A 16,127-nucleotide genomic window follows, 5' to 3' on the forward strand; every position below is an offset into this window, starting at 1 on the left:
GGGGTTCTGTTTTGTTTTTGTTTCTGATATGGTGTTGTCCCTTTGGCATCAATAAAGAACTAAGTATGTCATCTTTCTTCTAGTTTGTCACTTTTGATGGACTGGATTGGATTTGATGCATTTTATTAATTGTGAGTGGTTTGTGGTCTTTTGTTCCTGACGTGTTGGGGGTGTGGCACTTGGACACTGACTATGGCAACTCCCACCCTTGGATTCATCATCCAATAGCTTTGAAATCCTGCTTAACCTATTATCTAATTACAACTGCACACCTGTTTTAGGCTGATTACATATGTTATTTGCCTCATGTCTTTGTCCACCCTGACTCTGATGAAGACACAATAGTGTCAAAACGTCTGTTTGCACAATTAAAGTCTGCAAATTAATCAGTGTGCTCCAGTCCCTTCTGTTTTTTGAAGTCTGCTGTCCTCAAACTGAGAAGCACCTGATTCAGCTGCTTTTTGTTGGAAGATACGTGGAGAACCCTGTTTCTGCAGTCAAGCTCTTTCTGTAACTCTGAATAAGGTTTCTACACTTCTCCACTGGTTAGTAGTTTTATTATTATTTGATATTATTCATTTAATCTATCAGCAGTGCTAAATCTGGTCCTGTATTGTAAGTATATACACACTGCAGCCATGAGGGCAAAATGCAGAGCCTCCTTATATAAAAGCATCCAATTCCGTATGGTTAGTGATCCAATGGCGCACCTACATGCAAATCATACACAAGTTTCATGTTCCAAATGAATGCTGTCATCCATTTCATTATGTCTTATGATTTCCACAACAATATGTTTTGATAACACAAATGTGGCAGAAGAGAAATGACCTTCATTGGCCTTTGTGAGCTTGAAATCTGAAGATGTACCAGAAAGAATTACTGAAACGTCTGTAGGGAAAACTTCTTTATCTTTTTCCTGGGAGCGAGTGTAGATGCTCGTACAGCTGGTTCATTGTGCTTTAAAGCAGTATTGTCTTATGACTGAAATTACAAATATCAAACTTGAAGTCTTTCACTGGTCCTTTAGCAGAATGTCCATTTGGAATAAACAAGCCTTTTCCAGCAGCTCAGGTGCTGTGTTCCACCTCCATGTCTTGTTCAGACCTGGTGGGAATCACCCTTATCAAACTGGAGCTATCCCATTTTAACCCACCAGCTGTCTTTGGCTGCATGTCTATTGCTGACACCAGGGCCTGCTGTGTCACCGTTGGCAGGAGGTTTCCATGGTTGCCGTAGTCTGTCTCTTACTCTTTGCATGACAGCGGACTGAACTGTCTTTACTTCTCCAGACTTTTTGTTTGTCACAGTTCTTTGTCGACAAAATGCTCTGAGTATAAGTTGATCCCCATGTTTTACGATATACTGTCCTAACCCCTCATTAGTCATAACATCTATGATGCTGATGTTGATCTGAGAAAAAAAAACAGGGCAAATGTCAAAAATATTTGGAAAAAAAGATCAAACCAGCCAGGTAGAAAAAGCTACCAAATGAGATTAATGAAGTATTGCTAACATTGTGTGGCTGAAGTTAACATTTATCTTCAGAAAATGCAATGAGTTAACAGCAGGATCATTTACCTCATCTTTTAGTTGGTTGATGATACTATCAGGTATATTTGACATTTTCAGGAAAATGAATATGAGCTTAATGTTCTTGCAGCTCTAACCCTAACCCTAGCCCTGAAGGAGCTTCTCATGTTCACAAATTGCCCATGTCCCCGTAGGGGCTCCAAAGTGTTCCAATAAGTGAGGTAGTTTTGTTTCTGTTGTGTTATAATTTGGTTGGCTCGAATAGTTCTGGTCTCAGACTGGTCCTGAGCTCATCTCTTGGCACTGCAGGGCTTTGTGGTGGTAGGAGTGAGGGTCACTTTCTTTTATATGAAGCCATTTAATTGATCGCTTTTGGATTTTCAATTATGGTTATCATCATGGAAATGGGCCTAATTCAGCTCTGCAGGTGTTGGAAGTTGTTGTTCAGTTAACTAGACTCCAAGCATGCCTTAACGACATAAAGACCTGGATGACCTGCAATTTTCTGCTACTAAACTCAGATAAAACTGAAGTTATTGTGTTTGGCCCTAAACACCTTAGAAACACATTATCTAATGATAAAGCTACTCTGGATGGCATTACCCTGGCCTCCAGCACCACCGTAAGGAATCTGGGAGTTATCTTTGATCAGGATATGTCCTTTAACTCCCACATAAATCAAATCTCAAGGACTGCCTTTTTTCACTTACGTAATATCACAAAAATCACATCCTGTCCCTAAAAGATGCAGAAAAACTAGTTCACGCATTTGTTACTTCTAGGCTGGATTATTGCAATTCCTTATTATCAGGCTGCTCTAACAAGTCTCTTAAGACTCTCCAGCTGGTCCAGAATGCAGCTGCACGTGTTCTGACTAAAACTAGAAAAAGAGACCACATTTCTCCCATTTTAGCTTCACTACATTGGCTTCCTGTAAAATCTAGAATACAATTTAAAATCCTTCTCCTAACTTACAAAGCCCTTAATGGTCAGGCACCATCATATCTTGAAGAGCTCATAATACCGTATTATCTCACTAGAACACTGCGCTCCCAGTATGCAGGCTTACTGGTGGTTCCTACAGTCTCTAAAAGTAGAATGGGAGGCAGAGCCTTCAGTTATCAGGCTCCTCTTCTATGGAACCATCTACCGGATTCAGTCCGGGGTGCAGACACCCTCTCTATGTTTAAGAGTAGGCTTAAAACTTTCCTTTTTGATAAAGCTTATAGTTAGGGCCGACCAGGCTCGCCTTGGATCAGCCCTTAGTTATGCTGCTATAGGCCTAGACTGCTGGGGGACTTCCCATGATGCACTGAGCTCCTCTCTCCTCCTCCTCCTCTCTATCTGTATGTATTCATGTAACATCAATGCATGTCACTAACTTAATAATGATGATGATAATAATAATAATAATAATAATAATAATAACAACAATAATAATAGTCATATATCTATTATTGTTATTATGCTTCTGTGTGTCTCCCTCTGTCTTTCTTTCTCAACCCAGCTGGTCGAGGCAGATGGCGTCCACCTAGAATCCGGTTCTGCTTGATGTTTCTTCCCGTTAAAGGGAGTTTTTCCTGCTGCTGCTCATGGAGGAATGTTGGGTCTCTGTAAATTAAAGAGTTTGGTCCAGACCTGCTCTATGTAAGAAGTGCCCTGAGCTGACTTCCTTTTGTGATTTGTGATTATATAAATACAATTGAATTGAATTAATATTATTATATTTGTCACATTTTAAGAGGAAGTGCATCTTTGCCTCTTAAGGTAGTTTAATAATTTGGTCGACTCTGACTGGTGGTTGAAAGCAGTGCTGGTCTGAGGTTGAGCAGTATTGGGTGTTATTGATCAGTGCTGGTCTGAGGTTGAGCAGTATTGGGTGTTATTGATCAGTGCTGGTCTGAGGTTGAGCAGTATTGGGTGTTATTGATCAGTGCTGGTCTGAGGTTGAGCAGTATTGGGTGTTATTGATCAGTGCTGGTCTGAGGTTGAGCAGTATTGGGTGTTATTGATCAGTGCTGGTCTGAGGTTGAGCAGTATTGGGTGTTATTGATCAGTGCTGGTCTGAGGTTGAGCAGTATTGGGTGTTATTGATCAGTGCTGGTCTGGGGTTGAGCAGTATTGGGTGTTATTAATCACTAAGTCTCGGACCAGCTGACAGAAGGGACTCTTTTGGGGCTTCAGTTCCTGGGTTTGTAGTGCCTGGAATCTCAGTGTGTCTTAGGGGCTCAATTTGAGATGTAACCAAAAAGTGTTCTTTTTAATGTGAATAATCAATGTGTAACGGCCTAATTCTGCCCTGCATTCACTGGTTGGTGTTTTTCTCTGGATGTTTAATATGGGCCTACAACATTCTGCATGCAGGGTTTCTATGGGATGCTGGTCCCATCTAGTGTAGTCCTGATGACTGAATGGACCCCAAACTTCACTACCATAAAGGGCAATTGGTTGGATTATACTGTCAAATATTTTCATCTCTATTTTGTAAAATTTTCTTCAAATTGCATAAAATGCTCTACATGCTTTTTGTTTCACTGCCAGACCAAAGTTACCTGACGCACTGATTGTGAGAGCCAGGTAATCATATTATAGGCTGTGATCTAGATGCTGTTTCCTAGTGTCAATTGATATTTGGTTTCCTAAGATTTGGGCTTCTTTTGGAAAATGATGATTTTAGACTTGTTAAAGTTAAAAGTTTATCATAACATAATTAAGTCAATGTATGTCTTAATGCTTGCGCTCTCTGTGAGACTGTGATTTTTATGTTTTTCTTTGTGTTTGTCATTGTGTTGTTTTGTGTGTCTTTCACTGCGTTTGAGTGAATCTGGTGGCGTCAGCTGCAAACTGCTGGTAAGCATGACAGCAGGTGGAGGCTCTGGCTTGGAGATGTTAACTTGCCAGCACACCATTAAGCTGACTCTGGCGGTTAGATGTAGTGTGGAGGATTGTGGTCTGGCTGTTGATGAGGTTGTCAGTGTCAAATATGCCTTCCGGATGAACAACACTGTGGTTTGTTTTTGGACAGCGTGGACAAAGTAAATCGTGTTGTTGAGACAGATGTGGTTATTCAAGACAACTTCACTCCGGTGTTCTCGTTGGTTAACCCCGCTAAAAAAGTCATCATTTCCAATGTTTCACCATTCATTAGAAATGAAGTGCTGGCGAAAGAGTTGTTCAGGCAACTCATGTCACCCATAAAACTGATTCCCCTGGGCTTTAAATCTCCCCATTTAAAACATGTCTTTTTGCAGACAGGCTTTCATGATTCTTAGTAGAAACGAGGATGAATTACACCTTACTTTCAAATTCAAAGTAGATGATTCTAATTACACTATACACGTAACAACAGATCATATGAAGTGTTTTGGTTGTGGTTTGAAGGGGCACCTCATTCATTTCTGCTCAGAGAGGGTGGGGCCGTCGGGTCCGGCTCTGGGCGCAGAGCCGACTGGGCGGGGGTTCTGCCACCGGGGTCACTGGTCTGTGTTGCGTCCAGCAGTGCAGTGTTTCAAGATGGGGACAGACAATGTGACACAAGCGTAACGGGGGAAAATTACATGGAGATGTATTTCACAAAGTGATTTGGAGACAGGGTCAAATGTCAAACAGGTCAATAAAAGTAAAAGTCTTAGAGAAACTTAGAGAGTGGATATTCTTTCACTAGGGTAAAAAAGTTTTGACAGGACACAAAGGGGATGAGACAAGTCAAGGAAGACAATTATTTTCCAGACCTACAACTTTTTCTGGACTCAGAGTTTACATGAAAAACATGGAGGAGTTTGGATGGCTTGTTTTTTCTGATCAAGAGATCTTCAGATGGAAAAAAATAGTTCTGAAGGTGAAAAATCAAATTCACACTGATGAATAATGAGTTTGCAGTCTTCCTATTTTGTGTGTTTTTATCCCTGGTTTGTCCCATTTTGCACATGTGCACTTTAAATATCAGCACTTTAAATCTGAATGGCACTAGGGATATTACAAAGCCTCTGTTTTGCTTGATTCACATGTAAAATGTTACCTTTGTCCAGGAAACTCATAGCACAGAAGAAAATGCTGCTGAATGGAGGAGAGAGTGGGCAGGGGAGGTTTTTCTCAGTCATAAAAGCAGCATTTATTTTAATTTTAACCCCAGTTACATTGTTGTTGAGGACGTTGTAGCAGGACAAATTTTAAAGATGAGGACTGAATTTGAAAAAGTACAAATGGTTTTTATCAACCTTTATGCTCCAACTGCAGGTGCTGAAAAAGCTTTTATAATGTTTTAAGTGATGTAATTAAACAGTGTCATTTTGACAAGTTTCTGCTCCTTGGAGGTGATTTTTAACTGAACGTAAAAACCCAGAAATGGACAGGAACCATCCAGAGCCACACTTGGCTTCTAAGAATTGTATATTAAAGTTACTGGAAGCTCATGAGCTGAGTGATGTGTGGAGGGTCCTGGGTCCATACTCAGGACAACATTTTGTCCATAGCCAGGCTTGATAGATTTTATTGCTTTAAACATCAATTGAATGTTTTTAGGGGTTTGTTATTAAGTCCAGTTGGTGACCACTCCTTGGTTGTGCTCTGTTTTGTTCAAGCAGGTACAATCTGGCAGCGCCTATTGGCGTTTCAACACATAGCTTTTATTGGATGGAAATTTTAAAGATGTTTCTCTTTTTTTTTTTTTTAGAAAAACTTTAGAGAAACAAAATCCTTCTACAGCTCTTTGCAGCAGTGTTGGGATACTGGGAAAAGCCAAATCCAGAAACTGTGTTTAAGGTACACCTTCAATGTCTCCAAAAACATGGCCGGGTCTATAAGAGCTCTGGAGAGAGAAGTGATGGAGCTGCAGGCTTTTGCAGATCCCACAGAAGAAAAAGAACATATTGAGAACCTCAAAACTAAAAGGTCTGTCTTGGCTGACTTGCCGGGTACCTCCGCAAGGGGCGCTGTGGTGCGCAGTAGGTTTCAGAATGTAGCTTTGATGGACGCTCCCTCTCACTTTTTCTTTAGACTGAGCAGAAAGATGGGCAGAGGAAGCAGATGTTGTTGCTACGTTCACAAACTGGGCAGCTGCTGCAAGAGTCTGCTGACATCTGCAGGTTTGCAGTGAGTTTTTATGGTGACTTGTTCAGGTCGGACTACACCAAGTGTCTCAGTTCTTCTATGTAGATCTGCCAAAAGTCTTGGAGGAGGCCAAGGCAGAGCTGGAGAATGAGATATCTTCTGAAGAACTGTGTACTGCATTGCAGGGCACGTGGGGTGGAACATCTCCGGGCATTGATGGTCTGCCTGCCAACTTGTATAAGACCTTCTAGTTCGTGGTTGGTGGGGACCTCCTGATGGTCCTCAATGACGGTTTGAGGAAGTGCCTGCTGCCTCAAAGCTGAAGAAGAGCAGTCCTAACTCTCCTCCCTAAAAAAGGAGAGTTGCAGGATACCTAACCCTACCTGGCAGGTTGGTTACAGACAACATAGCTTTAATTAGAGATGTTGTGGACCTCTCCAGTTCTTTGGGGTTAGATCTTGGGCTGATTTCCATAGATCAACAAAAGGCTTTTGACCGGGTTGAACATGTTAACCTGTGACAGACACTCAGAGCTTTTGGTTTCAATCCAGGTCTGATGGCACAGATCCAGGCTTTGTTTGAGAGTGTACTTAAGATAAACGGTGGTTTAAGTGAGGAACCACAAGTCTGGGTGTTCGGGTATTTCACTGGGTGTCCCCCAGGGGTCAGTCTTAGGTCCACTTCTGTTCACCATTTGCCTCCTCCCCCTAGGCACTCTTCTCCGTCACCATGGGGTCCATTTTTACTGTTATGCCGATGACACACAGGTCTACATCTCCTCCAAACCCACCACTGCCATCCCCCCCACCTCCCTCATCACCTGCCTTGACGACATCCGGAGCTGGATGAGCAGGAACTTCTTGAAGCTGAACGGCAATAAAACCGAGGCCCTGCTCATTGGCTCCAAATCCACCCTCACCAAATCCCAACTCAGCCCAGCTCTGCCCATCATCATCGATGGATTCCCTGTACCGTTTTCCCCACAAGTCAAGAGCCTCAGTGTCATTCTGGACAGCACCCTTATTTGCACCCCATATTCAAAACATCACCCAGACTGCATTCTTCCACTGCTCAGCACCCAGGCTCTGGCACTCTCTCCCCCCACATATAAGACAGTCAGACTCCATCACCTCATTTAAGTCCCACCTCAAAACTCACCTGCTCAAACTGGCATACTCCCTATAACTGGACACTGTGCACCTCACCTGTTTTTATGCTGATGTTTTGTTTTAATTGATGATTTTTTGATTCTTTTATGCTTTTATTTCTTATAAGGTGACTATGGGTGACTTGAAAGGCGCCTCCAAATAAAACATGTTGTTGTTGTTGTTATTGTTATTGTTATTATTATTATTATTATTATTATTATTATTAAGTGCTCCTTTTAAGGTGGGGAGGGGGGTTAGACAAGGTTGCCCCCTCTCAGGCATGTTGTACTCACTGGCCTTAGAGCCTTTTTTACACAAACTAAGAACACGACTCTCTGGTTTTAATCTCCCAGGTTGTAACTCATTTGTACGCTTTCTGCCTATGCTGATGATGTCATAATGTTGGTCCAAAAACAGTGTCGTTGACTCTTTAGTTGACAGTGTAGAAAATGTTGGTCTGATCTCCTCTTCAAAGATTAATTAGGAAAGAAGTGAAGCTCTGATGGTAGGTGATGGTTTAAAGCAGCTCAGCTTACCAGGGAGGAACCTGGAAAAAAGGAGGCATCAAATACCTCGGAGATCCACCACTGTCTCTAAGAACTGGGAAAAAGTTTTAGAGAAAGCTGAAGGTAAACTTAAAAAATGGAAGTGGATTTTACCCAAGTTGTCTTTTAGAGGTCGTGTTCTGGTTATTATTAATCTGATTGCTTCTATGTTGTGGCACCGTTTGTACTGTGTTGATCCTCCAGCTAACCTTCTGTCAAACATCCAGAGGCTGATCGTGGACTTTTTCTGGGATCATCTCCACTGGATCCCATAGAGTGTCCTGTTCTTATCTAAAGACGATGGAGGACAAGGACTGATTCACCTGGCCAGTAGGGGCGCTGTTTTCCGCCTCCAGCACATTCAGAGACTGCTGACCGGCCCTGCTGATCTGGTGTGGAGGCCTGTGGCTCGGGCGATCCCGGGCCAAGGTGGAGGTCAAGGACTGACTGAGAATTTGTTTTTAATGGATCTACAGAACCGCAGCCTGAGTGGGCTTTCTGATTTTTATCAGGGGCTGTTCAGGGTGTGGGGCATGTTTAAGAAGCACAGGCCACTGAGTGAAAGCTCATTGTACTGGATTTTAAAGGAACCTGTTGTCTATGGACTACGTTTTAAAACACTCTGTGGACTGGGAACCTCAATGATGGAGAGGTTTGTCTCCTCCGGAGTCGTCACACTGGGTCAGCTGGTGAGACTGGTGGACCTAAGCTAGAGATGGTTTCTGCTCTGGCTTCTCAGCTGGGAGTATTTTCAGAGAGACTACTAGCCAACCAGCTCAGAGTGTGGAGAGACCAGCTCTCACAGACTGAACAGAACCTCCTGGTCTCATACTGCCAGGGCTCTGTTTTACCCACCGACTCTGATCCTTTTCCAGCAATCACACTGACTCCTGATTTGACACACCATGGAGGTCTCACCTGGGTCTGGGTGCTGAGGTGAGGCCTCAATGGAGAGCACTTTATAAGCCATCGTTGACCAAAAAAGTGGGAGATTTTACACAATGTCCCGTCTGTAAATGCTTTCATTTGTGTTTTAAATCCGTGTGTTTCTGAGTCCTGTCCTTTATGTTCTCAGAGACAAACATTTGTCAGGTTAACTCCTCTGTTCCTGTTTTTAAAGAGGCTCTTCAGTGAGTTTGGGGAAATGTTCTCCAAACAGGTTTTCATCCTGGGTTACAAGTACTCATGGAAGGCTTGTGAAAAGTGCCAGTTGTTCAACTTTCTGCTGGGCCAAGCTAAGATGGCTTTTTGATGCTGTCACCATACTGATCAAAATGATAAGCAGACTATCACAATTATTACAGGATGATGAATGACCTGGACTGTTTTGTGTCTGTGTGCTACTATAAAAATGTTCTGTGCTCCATTGATGAAGAGGAGCTCTGTTTTGGACAAATGCTGGGCTGAATTTTGTGTTTTTGATGTTCTGTTGACTTGACTGTGTGAATAAAGGTTGTTGAAAATTCAAAATTCTCTCTCTCTCTCTCTCTCTCTCTCTCTCTCTCTCTCTCTCTTTCGCTCCCTCTCTCTCTCTTTCTCTCTTTCTCTCTTTCTCTCTTTCTCTCTTTCTCTCTCTCTCTCTCTCTCTCTCTCTCTCTCTCTCTCTCTCTCTCTCTCTCTCTCTCTCTCTCTCTCTCTTTCGCTCCCTCTCTCTGTCTCTGTCTCTCTCTGTCTCTCTCGCTCCCTCTCTCTCTCTCGCTCCCTCTCTCTGTCTCTGTCTCTCTCTTTCGCTCCCTCGCTCTCTCTCTCTCTCTCTCTCTGTCTCTCTCTCTCTCTCTCTCGCGCGCTCCCTCTCTCTCTCTCTCTCTCTCTCTCTCTCTCTCATATTCACACAGCCTCAGGCTACATCTGTCTCAGGTGTGCTGTTACCTGCCCAGATGTGTTCAGTCTCTCAGTGTGGCTGCAGACACAGGTAGGCTCACATTTGCTCTCATTTTAACAAATAAATAACATGAAAGATTTTGACTATAGTGATGGTCATTCTGATGCTTGGACTGAATGAGGAGTATAACTGTGAATGAAGATGTCATGGCAACTGGTGATCTTCATGCATCCAGGTAGAAAGTGTTTCTACAGAGAAATCCAGTTCAGTGTTTGCAGGATTTATTTCAAGAAGCTGTGAGGCAAGAATTCATGCAGAAACATAACTCTGCACCAAAGAGAAAGCTCTGGAGCATTCATTCATTTTACCCACAGCTCCTACACTCAGTATGATCGGCTGTATACGGTGAAGCTGTCCATCTTCTGTTACATGGTGCCGGGTGTCACGGTGACACGGCAGGTTGAAGTCAGCAGTAAAAGCTCAATGATAATAACTACAAAACTAAAACCAAGTGAAAGCAAAAGTACAGAAGTAAATGACTATTGTGAAACTATAAACTTTTTTAAATGTTTTTTTTCTGAATGAATGTCTGTAGAAGAAACAAGTCATCTCTGTTTGAACTTTGCTCTTTCTGCATTTCTACACAAACATCATAGTTTCTGGCCGCACCAGTGATGATTAACAAGAAACATGACTAAAATAATAGCATTTCAACATTGTAAGAACATGTTTGATCACTGGTATATGTCTTGCTGCTTAGCTTGTTTTGTGTTCATTCAAAAATCAATAACATCACTTTTTAAATATATCTGATTATAAGATCATTGTTATGTCATTGTGAGCCAGTTTAAGTTTTATCAATGGATGGAAGTGTGATAGATCACCTTTTGTCAGAATATTGTATGAATGATGGCTAACTTAAACTCTTCAGTTGCACTGTCTTCACTAACGGCTCATTTTAATTTTGGCACATTTCTTCCAATTTATACATATAAATCTGAACTGTTTGTAAGTCCAAAGCATGAAAACCTCATGTATGTCAGTGGCATCACTTTAAAACAAACACTGTTTCAGTTGCTGTGTTTATCTCACAATAACATTAATGAAGATTTAAACACAGAAAAAACCAATGTGTCCCTTCTTGGATTTAAACTTACTTCAAACTATACTACTGTTATAATTAAAAACATGGTGATGTCATTATTTCATCATTCCTTGATAATCAAACTAGAGCCTGTTATCAGATTGATCAATAACTAAAGTATTAAGAACAGAAACAGACATTTTATGCCCTAACACCGTGTGAAAAACAACCCAGTTTCCGATCCCCACTGCCACTGGGTGAGAGGCGGGGAACAGCGTCAATCACTGGGCTGACAAATATAGACAGACAACCATTCACACGCACATTCATACCACAGGAAATTAAGAGTCACCAATCAACCTAACCTGCATGATTTTGGTCTCTGTGAGGAATCATGCAAACTCCACACAGCTGCTGTCACGTTTGAACCCAGAACCTTCTCGATATGAGGCGACAGGTCTAACCAGTGTATCACCGTAGCCCTGAGAATAATTTTTCACATCCCTGAAAAAGATACAAGAAACAATTCAGCACAATAAGCATCTGTCATCCGAGTTCAGTGATATATTATATATATAATATAATAAACCGTAAACCAGTCAGTCACTCCGTCAACCGTTCAGTTTGTCAGGATTAACTGAATCCCCAAAGGACTCCTCACTGGTTCTCTGCACAACTGTGGATGTAACAACACGATCACTGAGATAATACAGAAAAATCACCAGTACATGGCCTTGTCCAGCGTCAGCCTCCACACACACGATAACTTTTGGAACAACTGAAGGTTTACAGCACTGAAGCTTTTGGCAGATCTGATGTAGCATTTTTAAATGAGGTGGGCGATCGCTGTACAACTTAAATGGACCGATAATAAACCACCTACAGTTTCAGGATGAGATATTTGAGATATGAATTTACACCTATGGGATACTTAATGTCTGTTTAAATTAGAACATTTCTGAAACTGGTGCTCCCCAGAGGCAGCATAAAAAACACAGCAATGAATTACAGCCACCAGTTTGATTCCCTGTATTATCTACTCAGCACAGTGACTGAGACTTTTACACATGCTGAACATTACAATTCATTTAAATTGGATTTGTTTGTGAAGTTTTTCTCTAGTTTTCTGTGTCTGTTGGTACCTCTCTGCTGCGATTTCTGTGCTCATGCAACGTTTTGTTTCCCTGGGGGAACAATAAAATTATCTTTAAAATAACAACATTGCAACCTTTGAAAAGATGTTTTCTCTCCATATTAGCTGCAATAACACATTCTCACAGAAAATGACTTAAAGTAGAATGAGCCTGTTAATGGCCTTACAGAATTATATGCATTGTTTTACTCTAAAAGTGCAGTTTCTACTTGGATTATATGTAAAAACACACTGAAGTTCTGTAAATCCCCACAATTACTGCTGAGGCCCAAACATTCCTGTTAAAGTTCATCAGTCCCTTCAGGGTTCACGTCTATGCAGCATGTGGAACATGAAGCAGCCCAGTTTACTATTGTATGAACACATATTCATCAAGGTCCAGGGTTTCAAATGCACAACAGTACAGGCGTGGCATAAATGCTCTGAGCATTTCTCAGCCAGCTGAGGTTCATGATCACTGAGGACCCAACCAGGGCCCCATTTCTCCAAAATATCTTAAGGCTAAGATGATCTTAGCCCATAGACAATGGGATTAACATCATCTCATTCTTAAGATGCTTTTAGAAAATGTGTTATCCTGGCATACAATCCTGGTCCAAGTCTTGATTGTGTTTGTTACTGTGTGGTACTTTGATTGAACACAAATGCACTACTGGAAATATAATATCAACTGAAAGAATAATGCTATTAAGACAGGGCCTAAAGATCAGGTCAAAATTCAGGAGCTTCATCGTTTCACTTTACATTGTGATTTTGTGCTGCATATTACCCAAAAATAATAACTACTAATCAAATTGCCACAACGTAAATGTCACATACATTGATCCTACCTGCAGGACCCTTGAGGGGCAAAGGGATCTGGGGGCCTGGGGGTCAGTCACCTACTGGTTTGGTATAATAATATTATGGCTCTGTGATCTCTGTTTGATGTTTTATGTTCTGTCACAGTGTGACCGTAATATAACTATTGGCCAGTAATTTAATTGAGTTGTTGATCAGTAATTGAATATGTTTATGTGAACAGTTTATCTGTCTGTTGTGAGTCTGCAGAAAGACAACAAATCAGACTGATCATCATAACCCTAACCCTAACCCAATCTTCTGTGTTTAAAATTTAATCCAAGTAGAAATGCTTCTTATATGTGTTCGCATGTAAAGTAGTTCGACTGTCAGCTGATAAAAACATTCAGCCGAAGGAAGTTAGTTTGTCTTTGAGTCGTGTTTGGATGTAAAACCTCAGTTTGTATGCAGATAAATAATGTGGCTTCATGAAACTGTGAAGACATTCCTGTCATTCACAGCACACACACGCATGCACACGCACACACACAAACACACGCATGCACGCACACACACACAAACACGCATGCACGCACACACACACAAACACACGCATGCACGCACACACACACAAACACACGCATGCACGCACACACACACACACAAACACGCATGCACGCACACACACACAAACACACGCATGCACGCGCACACACACAAACACACAAACACACGCATGCACGCACACACAAACACACGCATGCACACACACACACACACAAACACACGCATGCACGCACACACAAACACACGCATGCACGCACACACACACACACACACACAAACACACGCATGCACACACACACACAAACACACGTATGCACACACACAGATGATTGCAGTGGTGAGTGATGTTTATGTTTCTTGGGTTGTGTTTTCTTTCCTTGGTGAGGAGATAAAACTGAGGTTGTGGTGGGATTTGACCCCAGATCAGCCATGGCACTAGATTATATTACTGATTATCATGTAATCTTATTGTTCCAGCAACAGGAAACGAGATCAGTTACTTCCAGTAGTTCAGCCTCTCTGTAATAAAAAACAAGTGTTTTTTATTTAAATTGATTAACAGCTTTATTCATCATCACCCTGAATCTAACATGCTAAACGTAACACACAGGTTACAGATGTCACCGTGTAACAGCAAAATAAACACATACTGATCAGCGACTGAAGGTATGTGGATACATTCACATGTCATTTTAATTTCATAGAACGTGTCAAGTCAGGTTTTAAGATATTTCAACATGAAGTCAGGATTTACAGCATGTGCATAATATTCCATCAAGACCAAACACGTAATTAAATTATTTTGTTTCAGTTGCTTCTTGTAAACCAAAGACGCAGCTGAAGTCCACCAGAGACGAGCAGGCAGCTGACATCTGCTAGCACAACATGATCTTCTTCTTCTTCTTCATTGGTGAGTTCAGCTCCATGTTTCTGTCTCATCTCTCATTAGCAGGAAAGATGGACATGAACATAAAGAAACTGAAGTGTAGGACAATATCGGGTGTTAATGCAGGTAGGACAGTATCAGGTGTTAATGCAGGTAGGACAGTATCAGGTGTGTTGATGCAGGTAGGACAATATCAGGTGTTAATGCAGGTAGGACAATATCAGGTGTGTTGATGCAGGTAGGACAGTATCAGGTGTTAATGCAGGTAGGACAGTATCAGGTGTTGATGCAGGTAGGACAGTATCAGGTGTTAATGCAGGTAGGACAGTATCAGGTGTGTTGATGCAGGTAGGACAATATCAGGTGTTAATGCAGGTAGGACAGTATCAGGTGTTAATGCAGGTAGGACAGTATCAGGTGTGTTGATGCAGGTAGGACAGTATCAGGTGTTAATGCAGGTAGGACAGTATCAGGTGTTAATGCAGGTAGGACAGTATCAGGTGTTGATGCAGGTAGGACAGTATCAGGTGTTAATGCAGGTAGGACAGTATCAGGTGTTGATGCAGGTAGGACAGTATCAGGTGTGTTGATGCAGGTAGGACAGTATCAGGTGTTAATGCAGGTAGGACAGTATCAGGTGTTAATGCAGGTAGGACAGTATCAGGTGTGTTGATGCAGGTAGGACAATATCAGGTGTTAATGCAGGTAGGACAGTATCAGGTGTGTTAATGCAGGTAAGACAGTATCAGGTGTGTTAATGCAGGTAGGACAGTATCAGGTGTGTTAATGCAGGTAGGACAGTATCAGGTGTGTTAATGCAGGTAGGACAGTATCAGGTGTTGATGCAGGTAGGACAGTATCAGGTGTGTTGATGCAGGTAGGACAGTATCAGGTGTGTTGATGCAGGTAGGACAATATCAGGTGTTAATGCAGGTAGGACAGTATCAGGTGTGTTAATGCAGGTAGGACAGTATCAGGTGTTAATGCAGGTAGGACAGTATCAGGTGTGTTGATGCAGGTAGGACAGTATCAGGTGTTGATGCAGGTAGGACAGTATCAGGTGTTAATGCAGGTAAGACAGTATCAGGTGTGTTAATGCAGGTAGGACAGTATCAGGTGTTGATGCAGGTAGGACAGTATCAGGTGTGTTGATGCAGGTAGGACAGTATCAGGTGTGTTGATGCAGGTAGGACAATATCAGGTGTTAATGCAGGTAGGACAGTATCAGGTGTGTTAATGCAGGTAGGACAGTATCAGGTGTTAATGCAGGTAGGACAGTATCAGGTGTGTTGATGCAGGTAGGACAGTATCAGGTGTTGATGCAGGTAGGACAGTATCAGGTGTTAATGCAGGTAGGACAGTATCAGGTGTTGATGCAGGTAGGACAGTATCAGGTGTGTTAATGCAGGTAGGACAGTATCAGGTGTTAATGCAGGTAGGACAGTATCAGGTGTGTTGATGCAGGTAGGACAGTATCAGGTGTTGATGCAGGTAGGACAGTATCAGGTGTTAATGCAGGTAGGACAGTATCAGGTGTTGATGCAGGTAGGACAGTATCAG

At 42.0% G+C, this 16,127-nt stretch overlaps 1 protein-coding gene across 3 annotated transcripts in view; it reads left to right on the plus strand.

Moving 5' to 3' along the window:
- Nucleotides 1-327: 327 nt before the first annotated feature.
- lamb4 (laminin, beta 4) overlaps nucleotides 328-16,127 on the plus strand; it is a 55,266-nt gene continuing 39,466 nt past the window's right edge. For 2 of the 3 annotated variants that reach the window (XM_044356615.1, XM_044356617.1), the window contains exons 1-3: nucleotides 328-545; nucleotides 10,111-10,187; nucleotides 14,493-14,591. In XM_044356615.1, coding sequence (XP_044212550.1) covers nucleotides 14,567-14,591 — 25 coding nt within the window. In that variant the 5' untranslated portion in view covers nucleotides 328-545; nucleotides 10,111-10,187; nucleotides 14,493-14,566. Of the gene's footprint in view, nucleotides 546-10,110; nucleotides 10,188-14,285; nucleotides 14,348-14,492; nucleotides 14,592-16,127 lie in introns of those variants that run through there. The other variant, XM_044356616.1, reaches the window with a different exon arrangement.

This window comes from Thunnus albacares, chromosome 7 (assembly GCF_914725855.1).
Source record: "Thunnus albacares chromosome 7, fThuAlb1.1, whole genome shotgun sequence".
NCBI lineage: Eukaryota > Metazoa > Chordata > Actinopteri > Scombriformes > Scombridae > Thunnus > Thunnus albacares.